We start from the raw sequence: 18,497 nt of genomic DNA, 5'->3' as shown, positions 1-18,497 counted from the left end.
TTTTGATTTGTATTCAGATCCTTGAATAAGATTTTAAATTTGAATTTGAAGACAGTATTTTCAGTGGGATGGTGAAGAAACTTAGCATGGATTCAATGACGTGTCAAATCATTTTTATCCATACACCTCAGTGATTTGTTTAAGGAACAAAGTGAAGAAAAATATGGTAGGACTGGGAGGCAGGTGACATGGAGTTAGTGGTTCTGACAGTCCTATGAATATGCCAAATATATTCTGACAGTTGTATTTGGAAAGTTAAGGTCTAGAGGAGCTAAAATAAGAGTGTGCATTAGAGATCTAGTCTACCTCTTCATTTTCTGGTTTTTACTTATTCTCAACAGCTCCATTTGCCAAAGATACCTACCTAGTCACCTTCTTTTAAAAGTGGTTGTGAGGATCAAATAAGATGATCTAAGGGAGACAATTTGAGTAAAAATATTTTTAAAGCCTTAGATCACTCTTAAATTGGTGTTTTATAAAGGCAGTAGTTGGGAGTGGAGGCTTTTGGGATTCATCATCTGGTGACTTAGAGACACTATGTCTTTTAGGATTGTCTGGTTCCAATTTTGGCAAATCCTCCTGGGCCCCAATGAGCTATAATAAAATAAAGTAAAAGGGATGGGTCCATGGAATGAACTCAAGAAATTTAGTAAGAGAATGCATAAATAATTTGCTCTGACTTTGAAGGCTTGACATTACAGATCTGGGTCCTCCTGTTATCTCCACCCGTTCCTGTTAGGCTAGAGCCAGACATTTGTTGCTACCTGTCTAAGAACCTTAAAGTACAAGCTTCTAGATGAAGGATCTGTCTTACAGTGTCATCATACACCCTGCAGGTGCATATTTCTCATTGGGCATTTAGGCTGGCTCTGCAAAGGTGGTACTGTGTCTTCAGGATAAGGATGGTTTCCAGATGAGGACTACTTATTGGGTCCATAAGATTTACTTGCAATCTATTAATATTTTTGGTACCTTTATGTTGAAGCTATTGAGTACCAATGGGATATGGACTTTTGACCCAGAGAAGCTATGTTAAAATTCCTGTCTCTGTCACTTTCTATATGATCATGTTTGATCAAGCCACTTAAACTCTCTGGGTTTCCATTTTCTCCTATGAAAAATAAGGAGATCAGAATCAGTGGTATCCAATGTCCCTTCTAACTCCTAGGTAATGATCTGAAAAAACTGTGGATGAGTAGCATTGGGAGTTATTGACTCAATCATTAAATGAATGCCTTTGAAGATGTTAAAATCTTTGGAGGATTCAATTTTAACAAACTTGAAGCAATTTTTATTGTTTAGATGTTTTTCACTTATGTCCAACTCTTTGTAACCTCATTTGTGGTTTTCTTGGCAAAGATACTGGAAAGGTTTGCCATTTCCTTCTCCAGCTCATTTTACGGATGAGAAAACAGAGGCAAACAAGATTAAATGACTTTCCCAAGGTCACACAGCTAGTAAGTATTTGAGAATGGATTTGAACTCAGGAAGTTCCTGACTGTAGACTTGGCATTCTAACCACTGCACTACCTAGCTGTTTATGAAACAATTAGAGAATAATAAAAGAAAATGGTTAAACAAGAGCTAAATTATACTTGTAATTGTATAAATTGCAAGTGACCTCTACTGATTATTGGATTTAAAAAAAAAGAGAGAAAAAGGAGTTGTGGATTTCTTGAACTGATTTTGAATCTTCTCATTATTGCTATAATTTCTTTATTTCTTTCCAAAGTTTGAATTTGTTCCAGCAGCAAGTATTGATTTTTTTATATTTCCATTCTGTTAAAAACTTATTTTCAAGTTCCTGACTTGTGACTAACCTTGCCTTTTGGCAGGGGCTGTGAGCCAAGGCTGTGATGAAGTTGCAGAATGATGAGGGAGTGAGCTGTGGTTTGTTTAGAGTGCTTTCTTGCCTGTTGTTGCTATTTTAGAAATCTTGTGGTCTCCAGTGTCTTGCTTGCTGCATGATAGATAGGGGAGAGTTATCTGAACTGTAGCAAAATCGAATTGTGCTCAATTAGAATAATTCAAAGTATCAAATATTAGACTGAAATCTTTTTCCAAGCCTTTTATCTCAGAACAAAATGTTGCTTTTGTTATAACCCTCCTGAAACTTCAGAAGCATGTGTACTCAGTATTTTTATCTAATACTATTATATAATTTGATCTATCATATACTTGAGTCCCCTACAATACATTTTTGTGAGTACCAGTATTATAAAATTTTAAATATAATAAAAACTCACATTTAGCTAGAACTTTATGAAGCATTCTCTCACCTCAAAACAAATCTTTGCAGCAAGTGTCATTATACTTTAGAAAGGAAGGAAATTGGGACATGTTCAATACTTACTCTGGGTCAGACACAGTTCTAAGCACTTAACAAATATAATTTCATTTGCTTCTCACTACACCTCTGGGAGATAGTATTATTATCAGCTCCATTTTACTATTGAGGAAACTGAGACAGACATTAAGTAACTTGCCTAGGGTCACCTTTCTAGGAAGCATCTGAAGGTAGGTTTCAACTTGGATTTTCCTAACTCCAGGTACCACCTAGTTCCCTCATTGAATTTGAAGAAAGAGAATTTGAGTTCAGATTCTATTGTTTTACTACCTGTGTAATCCTGGGCAAGTCATTTCAATACTGAATTTCAGGTTCTTCAAATGAAAGATGAAGATGCTATATTTGATCACTATTAAGGATCCTTCTTCCTCCAAATCTATGATGCTAAGGTAGTACAAGTATTATAATTATTCCCATTTCTTAGATAATAAAACTGAATTTCAGAGAGGTTGTACCCACTCAAGCTCACAAAATTATTAAACTAGGACTTTTGATTCCGAAGTCCAGCACTTGTCCTGCTCCAATATGCTCTAAATCAGAGGTTATGGGTACCAAGCTAGATGGACACTTAGAAGCCATCAAGTCTGGCCTCCTCCCTTTTTTAATAGATGGGGAAACTGAGGCATAATAAATGTCTGAATCAGGATTCCAACCCAGGTCTTCTTGACTCCAAGCCCAGTATTCTCTCCATTATGTCACTTACCTGCTTTCTGTGTGACTGTGCCTGCACAGTTGGGTATAATGGCCTTTATTTCACAGATTCCTCAAGTTCAGAACATTCAGTCACAAATGGTGATAACTTTATGTTTGTAGTAACTGTGATTCTTTAGCAGTTTCCCTTGGTAAGGAGTAATAGGACATTGGCACTAATTAGTGAATTATACACTGATCTCATAATTGATACTCTAAAGACATCCAAACATGCTTTTTCTCAGTTCTGTGTCACATATAATTAACCAGCAAGCTAAGCTCTATTCTAGCATCCTTAGTAGGAAATAAGAGGTATTTTAAAAAAGTGGAATTCTCACTCCATAGACAGAAAACACTGGCAAATAATACTATTCAAATGACATCATCACCATTGCTGCTCTTAAGGAACCACAAACCTGATGGACTTGTGCAGGAATGATAATCTCTTTTACACTTTGACTCCTTGTGATTCAGTAGTCTACGGCACATATTCTGGATTGTCTATTTCAGAAAAAGTTATAAGAACAGAGGTAATGTCAAGTTTGGTTCTTCTAAGTACATCTTTTTCAGAAAAATGAAGAGGAAAACCTCAATAGCACAGAAGATTTTATTCTTAGTTTATAACACCTTTTACTCTGTAACCCTTAGGTTCCAGTTTTAAAGTCTCTGCAAAGCCAATTTCCTCTCTGCTTTCTAATCTTAATATTTCTCTGGGTAGCTTCAACAATTGACCAGTGTAAATCACTTTTTTGCTATTGTTGTTTTTGTTTTCTTATCTTAATGAATTCATAGTACTTTATTTTCCCCCAATTACATGTAAAATTTTTGTTGACATTCATTTTTATAATGTCCAAATTCTCTCCCTTCCTCTTTCCCTAACCTCATTAAAAAGTCAAGCGGGGGATAGCTAGGTGGCTCAGTGGATAGAGCACTGGCCTTGGAGTTGGGAGGACCTGAGTTCAAATCTGGTCTCAGAATATAATAATTACCTTGCTGTGTGATCTTGGGCAAGTCACTTAACTCCATTGCCTTGCAAAAACCAAAAAAAAAAAGGTCAAGCAATTCAATATATAGGTTATACATGTGTAATCATCCAAAACATCTTATTCATATTTCTGAAAGAAAACATAAACTAACCCCCTCCAAACACATGAAAAATAAAGTTTAAAAAAGTATGTTTCAATCTGTATTTAAACACCATGGGCAGCTAGATGGCACAGTAGATAGAGTGGCCTTGGGGTCAAGAGGACAGGAGTTCAAATCCAGTCTCACTTACTAGCTGTGTGAGCTGGGCAAGTCACTTAATTCTGATTGCCTTGCATCCAAGGCCATCTTCAGCCATCCTGATAAATATCTAGCCACTGGACCCAGATATCTCTGGAGGAGAAAGTGAGCCTGGTGATTTAGCATAGCACCCCTTCATTCAAATCCAATTCATGTGCTTGTCATGGCATCAGCTCCCTCATGTTGTGGTCTTCTTCAAAAATGAAGGACAAACATTATTAGACACCATGAGTTCTTTCTCAGGAGATAGATAAGTCCTTCAGAGTTGTCTTAGATCTTGTATTGCTGAGAATAAGTCATTCAGTTGATCATCTTACAATATTACTGTTACTTTGTACACAGTACATTTCACTTTGTAAAAGCTCATGTCAGTCCTTCCAGGTTTTTCTGAGAGCAGTCAGTTCATCATTTCTTATACCACAATAGTATTCTAACAAACTCACATAGAAAAATTTCTCAGCCATTCTCCAATTGATAAGCATCATCACAATTTCCATCTCCCTGTCACCAGAAAAGTGAAGCTATAAAAATATTTCTGTGCATATAGGTCCTTTCTCCCTCCCACTTTAAAAAAATTCTTTTTTTTAGATATAGATGTAATATTAGCATTGTTAAGTCAAAGAATATGCCAAAGAATAGCCCTTTGGTTATAGTTCAGATTGCTCTAAAGAATGATTGAATCAATTCACAACTCCACCAACAGTGCATTGATGTCTCATTTTCTCCACATCCTCTCCAACATTTTTTTCTGTCCTCTTAATCTAATAGGTATGAGGTAATAACTCAGAATTGTTTCAATTTGTATTCCTCTGATCAATACGTTTAGAGTGCTGTCTCATATGACTTTAAATAGTTTTGATTACTTCATCTGAAAATTGTTCATATCTCTTGATCAATCATAAATTGAGGAATGGTTCTTATTTTTATAATTTTTGACTCAGTTTTCTATATATTTGAGAAAAGATGCCTTTAATAGAGAAATTAGCTTCAATTTTTTTTTCAGTTACCCCTGTTAAATGTATTTCCCCTCTATCCCATTCGATACTTGAAATGTTTCTGACTACTTGCAATTTTCTCTCCTAGGTGTGGGAGATCTGGAATTTGGCTATATATTTCTGGGTGATTTCATTTTGGGATCTTTTTCAGGAGGTGACTGGTAGATTCTTTCAATTTTTATTTTACCTTCTGATTCTAGATTATCAAGGAAGTTTTCCTTGATAATTTCTTGAAGATGATATCTAAGCTCTTTTTTTTTTATCATGGCTTTCAAGTAGTCCAATAATTTTTAAATTATCTTTTCTGGTTCTATTTTCCAGTTACTTTTCCAATGAGATATTTCATTTTGTCTTCTATTGTGTCATTCTTTTGGTTTTATTTTATTGTTTCTTGATTTCTTATAAAATCATTAACTTCAATCTGCTCAGTTCTAATTTTTAAGGAATTATTTTCTTCAATGAGCTTTTGTATCTCTTTTTCCATTTGACCAATTCTACTCCTTAAAGAGTTTTTTCCTTCAGTTTTTTCCTTCATCTATTTATTTTAGGCAATGGGGTTAAGTGACTTGCTCAAGGCCACACAGCTAGGCAATTATTAAGTAACTGAGGCTGGATTTGAACTCAGGTACTCCTGACTCCAGGGCCCGTGCTCTATGCACTGCGCCACCTAGCTTCCCCACTTCAGTGAATTTTTGTGCCTCATTTTCCATTTGACAAATTTTGCTTTTTCAAAGCATCTTTCTCCTCATTGGCTTTTTTATATTTCCTCTACCATTTGACCTAGTTTGTTTCTTAAGGTGTTATTTTCTTCTGTATTTTTTGTTTCTCCTTTATCAAAACATTAACTTTTTTTCATGATTTTATTCCCTCATTCTCATTTCTCCTCCCAATTTTTCTTTTACTTCTCATATTTGAATTTCAAACTCCTTTTTGAGCTCTTCCATGACCTGAAGTAGTTCATATTTTTCTTGGAGGATTTGGATATTGTAACAATGACTTTGCTATCTTCTTCTGAGTGTGGTTTTGATCTTATTATCATGGTAACTTTCTATGGTTAGAATTTTTCTGTTTGCTTGTTTTTCCAGTCTATTTATTGACTCATAACTCTTTGCTAAAATGGGATTCTGCTTCCATGGTAGAAAGCACACTGTTCCAAGTTTCAGAGGTTTTATGCAACTATTTTCAGAGATATTTCTAAGGACCTGTAAATTTCAGTGCTTCCAAGGCGGGGGGGTGCATTTCCTATTCTCCTGGTTTGTACTCTGTGACTGTCCAGAGACACTCTTTTCTGCTCTGGACCTGTTATAAGATTTTTCTGCTCCATCCTAACCTCTAACTCTTGGTGTACTGGTGCTTCTCCTCACCCTGGGATTACCATCCAGGACTATGACCCAGATCTAAGTATGGGTAAAGAAACAGAGTCCTGCCCCTAGTGCCAGAAAAGATATCCCTGTTATTTTCCGACCAGTTATTCAACCCCTTTTCCATCTATAGGTTCAAACCCCTATACCATCTTTATGAGAGCTCCAGGAAGCAGCTGCTGCCACTGCAGATTCAGTGACTTCTAAGATCTGCTCTTGGATTGCTGGGGCTGGGTCTATGCTGGTGTGAACTGCACTGAACTGTGCTCCAGTCTTACCCAGATGTAAAAGACTTTTCCATAATTCTAAATTTGTCTTTGCCTGGAAAATTATTTTGTACTGTTATTTTATGGTTTCTATCACTCCAGGGATTGTTTTATGACATTATTTAAAGTTGTTCAAAGGGGTTTTGAGGAGAGCTCAGGTGAGTCACTGTCTTTTCATGACCATCTTGGCTCTGCCTCTGTAGATCACTTTTTTTTTCAATAATAAACAAGACCTATTTTCTTTCCCTCTTATTTCCTCCAATTAAACAAAAAAAAAAGAAAACAATAACAAAGACCTTTGTGACAAAAATATGGAGTAAAACAAAATCAGTTCCCACATTGTATAAGTCGAAAAACATATTTCATTCAGAGTTTGGAATCTACTACCTTTTTACTAGGAGACTGGTAACATGTTTCATCACTGGTCCTGGAATTGTGGTTTGAACATTGCTTTGATTGGAGTTATTAAGTCTTTCAATGTTTGTTTTTTTACAATGTTATTATAGCAATTTCTCTCCTGCTTCTGCTCACCTCATTAGCATCAGTTCATAAAAGTCTTCCTAGTTTCTCTAAAACTGTACTTTTGACATTTTTTATAGCAAAATTATATTCCATTCTGTTTTTATATGATAGTTTATTCAATAGTTATTCAATAGTTAATCACTTGGTTTCTATTGAACCTACTTTGGGATTGATTTCAGAGTGGGCAAACACAATCAATTCTGTATCTCCCTCCCCTCAAAAACCAAAACTATTTAATCTGATAATAGGCACTCATTTCTTGTTTGGATATTTAGAGGAAAATAATGCTGTTCTTCATTTTATGTAAAATAGATTTAGTTTTCTTTGTTCCAGTAAGTTGTGCCTTATAGACTTTTTTATTAAGAAATAATTTTTATGAGTGACAGCATAGATAGTAGATAGAGAATTAAGCTTAGAGTCAAGGAATATTTGGGTTTAAATCCTCTTTTTGTTACATACTGGCTGTGTGGTCCAGGGGTAGTCATTCACTGCCACCAACTTCCTAATACTCTTAAGTTGCAGATCAGGATCCCTGGAAGAGAGTGTTCTTATGCTAGACTTTCCTGTACTAATTAAATCATAGGTCTGGTCCCCAATTCTAAAGAGAGCAGTGCCCCCAAATTAAAATTTTATGTTTGTTTTAAGTTTAGAGCACTCATCTAATTCTACTACTGCTACACAAGTTTTTCCTCTGTTTCTCTTCTCAAAGATCTGACAATATGATTATACATTTCTTAGGAGAAATGGCCAATCAATATATATGGGGTGGGAGAGAGGGTAGAAGTGACTTGATGTGTCCTAAACAAGGGTTTGAGCTTTGGTCTGGAAAACCCTTGTATCTTCTTGGTCAAAGTAAAACAATAAAAACAAGAATAACAGATATAAAGTATTTCTTTTAACTTTTATCACATGTTGGGTGTCACAGCAATCTAGAATAAAAACATTTCTTTTTAATGGTGAGATATCCAGCTGTGTTTTCCTATATTTCTCTGGTGGGGGGGAGGTCTTCAAAAGTTCTTCCCCACCCCCACAACTCTTTCTTACATGTCAGTGGCTATAAGCTTTTCTTTTTGCTCACTGCTTCTTTTGACTATCACAGAATCTCCTGATGAGAGATCAATGATAAAGTACCCAAACCCAATAACTGAACAGGAAGTTGTACCTCAAAAATAAAACCCTTTGCATAAACAGTAATTTTTCTTTTTCTTCTTTCCTCAAGTTCATAAAAGGGGGAGGGGGGAGATCAGAGTCCCTAATGTGGCAGCAGATCACATCAGTCAGGGTGGAAATACTGATGAGAAGATTAAAATATAGGACCTAGACTTAAGGACCTCTTAGATCCCTTTTGGTTCAGTTCAGTTCAATTCACCCAGTATTAAAGTTCTGTACAAGCAAGGCTCTATGGGGGATGGAAAAAGAAGCTATGAGACAAACTCCCACATTCTGTTTTCTATGTTCTAAAGCCCATTCCAGCTCTGTTGTTCTAGGTTCCCAAATCTCTTTCTGTTGAATGGTTCTTTCTTTGCTTTTACACCTTATAGTCTATACTCTAAGTCAGTAACTTGAGACCTAGCCTTGGAGTAAGGAGAACTGGGTTTGAATCCAGTCTTTTTTTTTTTTAATAACAGCAGTAACAATCAGATATCCAAAGACTGAATCTCCTCACAGTCACTCTCTTTTAAATTGTTATGTCTATTTTCTGTTGCAGTAGTTTTACTTTGTTTTGATAACAAGAACATGTGAGACTTATGGGGCATAAATGGATATTTGGTTCAGCTGGTTCAAGTTCAGTTTCCTATAAATTTTGTAGCACCAGGATGAAGTCAATTCAAGAGAACAAGGATTTATAAAGCACCTAATATATACCAGATACTGTGCTGGGAATGCTGAGAAAGTCAAAAACAGTCCCTGCTGTCAAGTTCATAATCTAATGAGGGAAACAACATGCAAAGAACTATGTACAAACAAGATACATACAAGATTCACTGGGTTAGTCTCAGAGGGAAGTACTGAATTTAAGGACAAGGAAGACTTCTTGTAGAAGATGCCACTTTAGCTGAGACTTGAAGGAAGTTAGGGAAGCAGAGAGAGGCAGAGATGAGGAGGGGCAAGAGACCCAGGCATGAGGGACAGCCAGTGAAACTGCCCAGAGTTGGGAAGTGCTGTGTATTAATAGTAAACGTTTGCAAACCTTTACAAACACCCTCTGCCTTAGCAATTCTTCTGTATCCATTCAAGGGCAGGTTAATAATACATTGCCACAAACTATTGCTTTTTATTAGGACTGAAGTCATCCTGCCATATTGATCAAGCTTCTGAAAGCCTTGGAGTATCACCCTGCCTACTCTCCTCTCTTCTCTGCAAAGTTTCTTTGATCTGCCCTCCTTCCTCCCTTCAGATGTTTATGTTCTCTCTTTTCTCATATCTCCTTATATTTTCCTGTTGTTCATATCATATACCCCAGTAGTTTCATGTAAACTCCTTGAGGCCAGGGACTATTTTGTTTTAATGTTTGTGTCTCTAGCACCTATAGAAAGTACTTCATAAGAGTTAAATAAATTGAATTTTGAAATGCAGTGCTGTCATTTTATAATCAAACAGTTTTTGTGTTTCTATCAACATGACAAGAGCTGGTTTTCTTTGTAAGATCTTTCAGTAAATTGATTCTTTTTTCACTTTATCCTCTTGACAATTTATGTCAAATCAAATGTATCTAGGGGGGGAAAGTACTATAGATGATTGCCTAACATAAGGGTAAGACAGAAAAGAAATGGCCACTGGGGAGCTTTCCTAACCATCTTGCATTCTGCAATTTAAATGAAATTGCTCCATTATATTGTGGAAAAGGGACTATCTCAACATTTTTTTATTGAACTCATGGGCTTTACATTTCTGAAAAAACAGCAAAGAGGAAACAAGGGTCTTGGCTTACCACATGCCCACAAATGTTCCTGAAGAACCATAAACACTCTCTTGCCCTTTAGTAATCATAGAATGTTGAAGATGAACTAGCCTTAGATAGAACATGGAATGTCAGAGTTAGGAGAGATATTAATCATACAATGTTAAAACTATGAGTATCCTTAGAAAATAGAATATCAGAGCTGGGAGGGAACTTAGAATGTAGAATGTCAAAAAACACAGAATGTTAGACTTGGAAGGGACCTTGGAATATAGGAGAAATATGGCACTTGCAGATTTCTAGATCAGAGGATTGTCAATATGGAACTAGGACAGACATTGGAGGTCATTTAGCTTGTCTCCTAATTTGTATTTAAAGTAAGAAGAAACCTTAATGGTTTTCTAGATCAACTTTTTTTTACATGTGAGAAAACTAAAGCTTGGAGGCATTAAGTGACTTACCCAAGGTCATCCAGGCAGACATATCTTGGAGTCAAACTAGGGTCTTTTCACCCCCAAACTAGGATTCTTTCCTTTGTACCACAGATCTTTGAGGTCACCTAGGCCAACCCCATCTTTTTGGAGATAAGTAAGCAGCACTCACTATTTGCTCCACACACATTCTTTAGCACAAGAGATAGTACATGTTGAAGACTCCATACAAAAGTCTTCAGTTGCAGAAATATTTGAAAGGACAGATCCCAATATATCTTGGTCTCTCTCTATATATATATATCACATATATAAATTGATCTCTATATCTATAGCACAGGCATGCCCCCTTGAAGATCTTTTTAAAGGCAAGTACTAATGTATCGGTAGAAGTATTAGATACTACTTCTGTCCTTGAAATAAATTTCTGATTTACACAACTACATCAACAATCATCAGTCCAAGCAATATCTGAGTCAAATATATAAGGAAATCAAATTGCACCAATATCTCTAAGCCATGTATTCAAATATGTAATTAAAATATACATTTTTGAGCCCTCTTTTGATAAAATGTGAATATAGTGCAATGATTAAAATTACAATAAAAAGGGAGATACAAATTTAAAAGACTGAATGATAAAACACTCCTTTTATTACCTTTTAAAATTATGTCTTTACTTATATTGCAATGGTATTGAAAAATGGGAACTTTTGAGCTGGTTCATATTATCTGTGAAAAACAGGAAGGAAATACGCCGAGTCTTAAGAATTTGCATGACTTTAGTGGTTATATCAGTATAAAGAAGGAAACTGGGCTCATATTTATCATATCTTCATAGAATCCTCAAGAATAAATGTAAGTTCCCAAATGCATTTTCTTTTTCTATTTGCATGAATCAAGTATCAGAACGTTTCTTTAAGGTACTGTTGAGAAACTTAGTATGAAACTGAGCAAATTGACTCAATAGCCTTTGTTTAAGACATGAAGACTTGGTCAAAAGTCCTTTGCAGATTTGGAAGTTTATGCTTGCATGAAGACAGTTCTGCAGTGAGAGTGCTGCCACATTTAAAGTCATGCTCCCAGTCATATCAACACTCCCAAATTTCCAAATTTTTTGAATTGCTTTCAAATAAATCTTATCTTAGTGATGGATTTAATTATCTATGTTTCTGGTAAAAAAAAAAAAGCAAATGTGGTATAGAATCTGTCTTCCAAAATGGCCAGGATAAGTTTTGTCTGTGATTCAGAATGGCTTGAGAGACAGTGAGGCATAGTAGATAGAGGGCTGACTTTGTGACTTTGGAGCTAAAAGACTTAGACTGAACTCTCTGCCTTTGACCCATACTATCTATTTGACTATGTACTAGTCACTTTGTATCTCAGGGCCCCATCCCACACAAAGTTAGAAGACTCCAAGTCCCAGAACAGTCACTGATTTGCATTAGTAGAGACTTTCTATCTCTAGGAAGTCTCCAAGAGTAGTCTGTCATAAATATTTATTGACCACCTGCTAGGTATTGTGCAAAAGTACTAGGGATTACACCAATGAAATCCCAGACCTAGGCAAAACTTCCTGGCTTAGATAAAGAGATGCCAATTAAACTTACAAAATGTGACCTGAGTTGCAAAAGTAACAGAGATCAAAGGTGATTTTTTTTTCTCAAAAATGGTTTTGCAAATCTTTTTCAGAGCTGATAGATACACACCTTAGCTGGATACAAAACATAATATGAAACAGAATGACTGTGATCTTTGATACAAGAATTCAAAGTTGAAGGTAACCAACATTTTCTGCCTTTTTCTCCAGCTGTGTGTTTTCTTAACCTTTTTTTTCTCCAAAAAGATCCTAATTCCTTGTGTTTCCATGGAATTACCTTGTATTACATTACATATTACATGGAATTACATTGTATTATTATTATTTCCCGTTTATCTCCAGGGATGTAGCATATAGACAAACACTGTTGTGGGATATGATGTTGAGAATTGCATGCTTCTTTAAATGGCACCCTTCATTATGATCCATCAACTGTCATGGATCAAGATAACCTGTGCACAAGTTTGTTTTGCAAATGCAGATCAAAGTTCTCTTGTCATTAGAAGCTTGTGGCTGAAGGTTTGCCCCTATTTGCATGCATTTCACCAGTGACCCTTTGTTAAGTCAACAAGATTATATGACTGTTAGTGGGATTTCTACGTGTGGGAAAAACTTGTAGATGAGTAGGCCCTTGGCCAAGTACAAAAAAAAGGAAATTGGGCTTCACTGAAACCAGGACTGCCCCTAAAGAATCTTTGCCATTTTTTCTGTTCAGGTGATGCTATTAGCTCTATTTAAATGATTTGTTGTAGGAATATGTTGAGTCTTATTGTCATATATATATATATATATATATATATATATATATATATATATATATACCAGTATTGATGCATAAAACTGTTGTCTTCATGTTAATCTTCCAGTAAAAGAAAGATCTTCACTCAGGGGTCTCTGGGATTTATTAATTGTCCAGATGGGGATAGTATTTGCTAGCACACTCCTCTTACTAGGAACATGCTTGTGAAATATAAGTTTCAGGAGGTTGTAAAATCTCACAAAGTTGAAGTTGACTTCTATTTATTTTTATGTAAAGACTACTCTTAATTATCCTTAGTTGTCACCTACATTTTCCCCCCACCTGTTCAATTGTCTTTGAGCTAATTTTCCATACCATGAAATCAGGGTCATACATACCAGCCTCCTGTGAGCCATAGTTTGTACCCTGAGCAAATATATCTTCCTTTCAATATTAGTCTGATACAAGCACAAATAGAATTTTCAAAATTCCAGGGCAAATTTATATTATACATACCAAAATCAAATAAGAAAGTCTTGCATAATATGAAAAATTGAAAGCTGGCTGTATGTTTCAAGCAACCTTTTCTGCAGGGGGAAAGAAAACCAGATTGGGAGTCTGAAGACTTGGGTACCAAATCTCATTCTTTATTACTTGTGTGACTTGAGGCAAATAGTTTTTCCTTTTCAGGATCTCAGTTCTTTCATCTGTAAAATAATAGGATAGGACAAACTGACCTCTAAACTTTCTTATAGCTATCTAGCCCATCATGCTAGAATGATGTCTCTTACAACTTCCCAGGATGCTTTTCATCAGTGTGCACATGAAAGCTCCTTCTGAATGGAAGTTTCTATATAAAAGTGATTAAGAACTGACCTTTTCTTCCATGGGACCTGCAGTGATCAGCAAATGACAGTGAATTTAATTCGTCTCAAATCAGCCAACATTTATTAAGCACTTATTCTGTGTTGGGCACAGTACTAGATGAAATAAAGAGTGAATCAACAAGAATTTATTAAATAAAGGACAGTTAAGTGATACAGTAGTGTCTCTGGAGTCAGGAGGACCTTAGTTCAAATCTGGCTTCAAACTCTAATGTGACTGTGGGCAAGTCACTTAACCCTAATTGCCTCCTAAAAAAATTAAAAAAAAAAGAATTTATTAAATCCTGACACCATGATAAGCATTGGGAATACAAATAAAGGCAAAAACAGTTCTTGCCTTCTAGGAGTTTATATTCCAATGGTGGGAATTTGATACACATACACACATACAAATACATATATATATATATATATACATATATATATATATGTATAGCTAAAGTAGATAAGAGATAATCTCAGAGGGGAAGGTGCTAATAGCTTTAAGAACTGAATAAGGTGGGATTTGAACTGAGTCTTGAAGGAAATCAGGGAAACTAAGAGTCAGAGTTGAGAAGAGAGAGCATGCCAGGTATCAGTACTAATCAGTGCAAGAGTGTGGAGATGGGAGATGGAGTATTATATGGGAGGAATAGCAAATAGGCCAGTGTAATTGAATCAGACAAAAGAAATGGTCCTTGCCCTCAAGAGATTACATTCTACTGCATTATTGAACAAATAAGTAAAAACAAAATCAATGTAAGGTGATTTCAGGGGGAGTCAGAAATCCTGTCTTTAAGCTTAGACTTTAATGAAACTGGAGATTTTAACAAACAAAGGTGAAGAGGGGAGAGTACTCTCATATATGCTAGAAATCCATTACAAAGTCACTGAAGTGGAAAAGAGAATTTGGAGCTTCAAGCAGGCCACTTTGATTGGAAGGTAGAGTGTGTAAAAGAATTGCTCTAGAGAGATGAATTGGAGACAGATTGTGAAGGGCTTCCAGCACTAAACAGAAGTACTTTTATTTTGGGGGCTGTAGGTCTTGGAATTCCACAAAATTTCTCAAACAAGGGGAATAGTCTGGTCAAGACTGTTTTTCCAAGAGCTGAAAAATATAGATGAATGGAAAGTCACCTCAGCGAGGTGAGGGAGGTGGGGAACAACTAGTGAATTCCTCATCCCTAGAGGTATGCAACTTGTAAGAGATGTTAGAAAAGCCTTCCTATTCATGAAATAAAATAGCCTATTTTGTTGCTTCCAGATCTGAAGTTCTATGACAAAGTAGATATACAGAAATCTGGAAGTCTGACTTCAGTCTGTTTTGCCACCAAAGACCCATGAATACCTCTCTCACACCTATTCTGATGTTGTGATGCTGGAATAATGTTTTTTAGATGTAGTGAAATTGTATAGAGTTTTTTCACCTGATAGTTTTGCAGATTCCCCCTATCTCTAGATTATTGTTACCAAATGGATGTTAAGTTTCCTGGAAAATTTAGTTACCAAGTATGTTGATCTACTCTGATTGCAATTTTTTTTGGTCACATATTATATTGATCCATAAGTCTCCCCTGAATGAGTCCCACCCCTGAAATAAAATCTTTGAAAGAAAAAATAAAAGAAAAATATATACTGAAAAATAATTTTCACAATAGTCACATTTATTTATTTTTAAAGCAGATCTATCTCAGAGAAATAGTTTTTTCTAAAAGAAAATAAAAAAGCTTTGATTTTTTTACAAATGTAAGACACCATTCAAGTTAGAAACAACCTAGCTAGGAAAGTGGGGGGGGGGGCTAAGTAAGGCCTAGTTATTTCCATTTGCCCTTTGATGTCCTTTCTCCACCCCACTCCTAGGCCAGACTCTCATTCAGTTGCCAGGTAGGCAAACTCCTACTCCCTGGACTCCACCTGTATCAGTTTCCCTTCTCTTCCCACCTCTTCATTCAGTGTCCCTGAGTTCCTGGGTTCCATCACTGAGGAGTAGCCTCAATATGCCAACAAAGGAACTCTTGGGAATCTCCCACCATCTGTAATGGTTCTCTCCAGTGTTAGGGATGTTGGGGCCAGGTGAATAGAGAAAGATTAGATGATCTTGGTAGAAAAATGTAATAGAAATTGTGCACAGAGCATAAATCTAATAGACACATTTAGGTTTTACATGAGACTTGGAGAAAGAAAGGAAAGAAAGGCATCTCTTTAGATTAATATAATAATGCTGTGATAGTCACCATGGTTTAGGGCTATTGTTTTTATGTGTTTTTTAATTATGAAATTAAAAATGTCCTTCTAAAGTTGCCATCCATTTCTCAGGTGATCCATGTAGTTCCTGACTTTTTCTTTTGTTTATTCAGAGGCAGAGGAAAGATTCTGGTGCTCCTGAACTTGGTTTAGGGTTGTTTTGCTACAGATTGTTGATCTCACTCTGTCAGGTGATGATGCCAGGAAAAACAGCTTTTGGTGGCTGAAAAGCTGGTAATTGCTTTCCTAGGAACAAACGGCAGTCCCCAGATATCTTCATTCTCAGCCAAAACCCCTATCTTTATTTTGAGATTTTTTACTCAACATGTTGAGAAATCAAGATTTGGGGTTTCCCTGGAACCAAGAAGAGAAGCCCTTGTCCTGTCAGGAACCTAAACTAGGTTCCCTCCCACTTTGCTGTCTCTCCCTCATACTCCTGTCTCTGACAGCTAAAGAGTGATTGAGTCACAGAAGGGGGATAAACTAAGGGGACCAAGTTGAACTCAAAGATAGATTTATATGTAGTCCAAAACAGTACTGAAGAAAAAGATTCAACATGGTCTAGGAATAAGTTCATTATTTTAGTAATCACCAATTTCTACTTTCAGATCTTATATCATGTTGTGGCATTAGTAATCTTTGAATTTTTTACCCATTCCATGTATTGTTAAGTAGGGATATATAAAAAATATATAAAATTCCTTATAATTAGACCTGTTGCAAAGTATAATGCACTACTTCCGGAGGTCATGAGTTTTCCAAAGCTCAGAAAACTTTGTTCACAATAGCCACTCACAAAATAGCTGTCAATTCAATAAAGCTAAGTATGGAGAAAAAAAAGCTTGGATTTCAAATTAAAGGTCAATTTTTTTTTATTTTCAGTGTGAGACTTTATACCTTAGACACTGGCAAATGCTACAAATGAAGGCTAAATTTATTTCTTTTTTATTAACTATACTTAAAAAAGTGATGGCAAAAATGTTAATAATGAAGATTATGCTTTTTAAAAATGTATCATGTGTATATATTTTTCCAGGGAGCTGATTGTTATACATGTACCAGCACATCTTTCCCAAAGCTCAGGAGAAGGGAAGTCTTGTTCCTCTTTGGAATTCACCCTCCTGCTCATCTGTCTCTTACTTCTTTTTTATTGCATTTTTAGTTCTGCTTTTTCAAATTAGGGAGCAGACTTTCATGATTGAATCAGAAACTTGGACTTACTTGGGAAAACTGTCCATTCTGGGTCCAGCACTTGGTATCATTTTTTTTTTTTTTTTTTTTTTTTTTTAGTTTTTGCAAGGCAATGGGATTAAGTGGCTTGCCCAAGGCCATACAGCTAGGGAATTGTTAAGTATTTGAGGCTGGATTTGAACTCAGGTACTCCTGACTCCAGGGCCAGTGCTCTATTCACTGCCCCACCTAGCCACCCCCGGTATCATTTTCTAAAGCAAATTTTGAAATCTCCTAAGACTGAACTGATTTTGAAGAGGGATCCACAAAGATGGGAGTCCTTAGGCACAAAGACAAGGCTAAGTATACCCAGGGAAAGGATTAGGAGTACAGCCAAGGCTTCCTGGTTCAAATCTTAGCTCTGTTAGCTAGATGATCATGTGGCAGGGATACTGAATAGAGAATTCCTGCTCTGGTAGGAATTAAAATAAGTGATTTTTGATGTTCTTTTCAACTCTTTGGGAAGGATCTTCAGACATTAGATGCTTGAATGTTAAATGTTATAGATATTTGGTGATATTTGTCCAGGACCATAAGGTATGATGTATACAATGCTCTGTTCTCCAAGCAGTACCCAGTCTTCTTGCAGAATTATTTTGCTTTTCCAAAAAAATTAAAACACTAAGTGCATATAGTTGTACAAATCACATATAGTAGGAACAAGAATCCTCTAATTCTCTGCTGTTGTAAAGTTTTTGGACTGGCAGACAAAATGAAAGCTCATAACCCAAGATTATATAGTTTTTGTTGTTATTTGGTTATATCTGACTCTTTGTGATCCCATTTGGGGTTTTCTTGGCAAAGGTACTGGAATAGTTTGCCATTTCCTTCTCCAGCTCACTTTACAGATGAGAAAACTGAGTCAAACAGAATTAAGTGACTTGATCAGGGTCAACTAGGTTGGATTTGAAGTCAAGTCTTCCTTATAAGTTTGGTTAAAGGCAGTCATTATATAATAAAATATATATTGTAAACTAACACGTCAACTTTCATCTTGTTTGAGGTAGGTGGGCTTAATAAAGA

The 18,497-nt window shown here is 35.9% G+C and overlaps 1 protein-coding gene across 9 annotated transcripts in view; it reads left to right on the top strand.

Annotated features, from left to right (window-relative positions):
- Positions 1-18,497, top strand: part of NFATC2 (nuclear factor of activated T cells 2) — a 204,640-nt gene that overhangs the window by 159,809 nt on the left and 26,334 nt on the right. For 2 of the 9 annotated variants that reach the window (XM_074210255.1, XM_074210254.1), the window contains exon 10: positions 12,491-12,578. The exons of the other annotated variants lie outside the window; for them this stretch is intronic. In XM_074210255.1, the coding sequence (XP_074066356.1) occupies positions 12,491-12,534 (44 nt within the window). In that variant the 3' untranslated portion in view covers positions 12,535-12,578. The remainder of the gene's footprint in view (positions 1-12,490; positions 12,579-18,497) is intronic. 9 annotated transcript variants of the gene reach the window in all.

Source organism: Macrotis lagotis, chromosome 1 (assembly GCF_037893015.1).
Source record: "Macrotis lagotis isolate mMagLag1 chromosome 1, bilby.v1.9.chrom.fasta, whole genome shotgun sequence".
Taxonomy (NCBI): Eukaryota; Metazoa; Chordata; class Mammalia; order Peramelemorphia; family Peramelidae; genus Macrotis; species Macrotis lagotis.
Note: the sequence above shows the minus strand (reverse complement) of the source record. Positions and strands in the feature narration are given on the sequence as shown.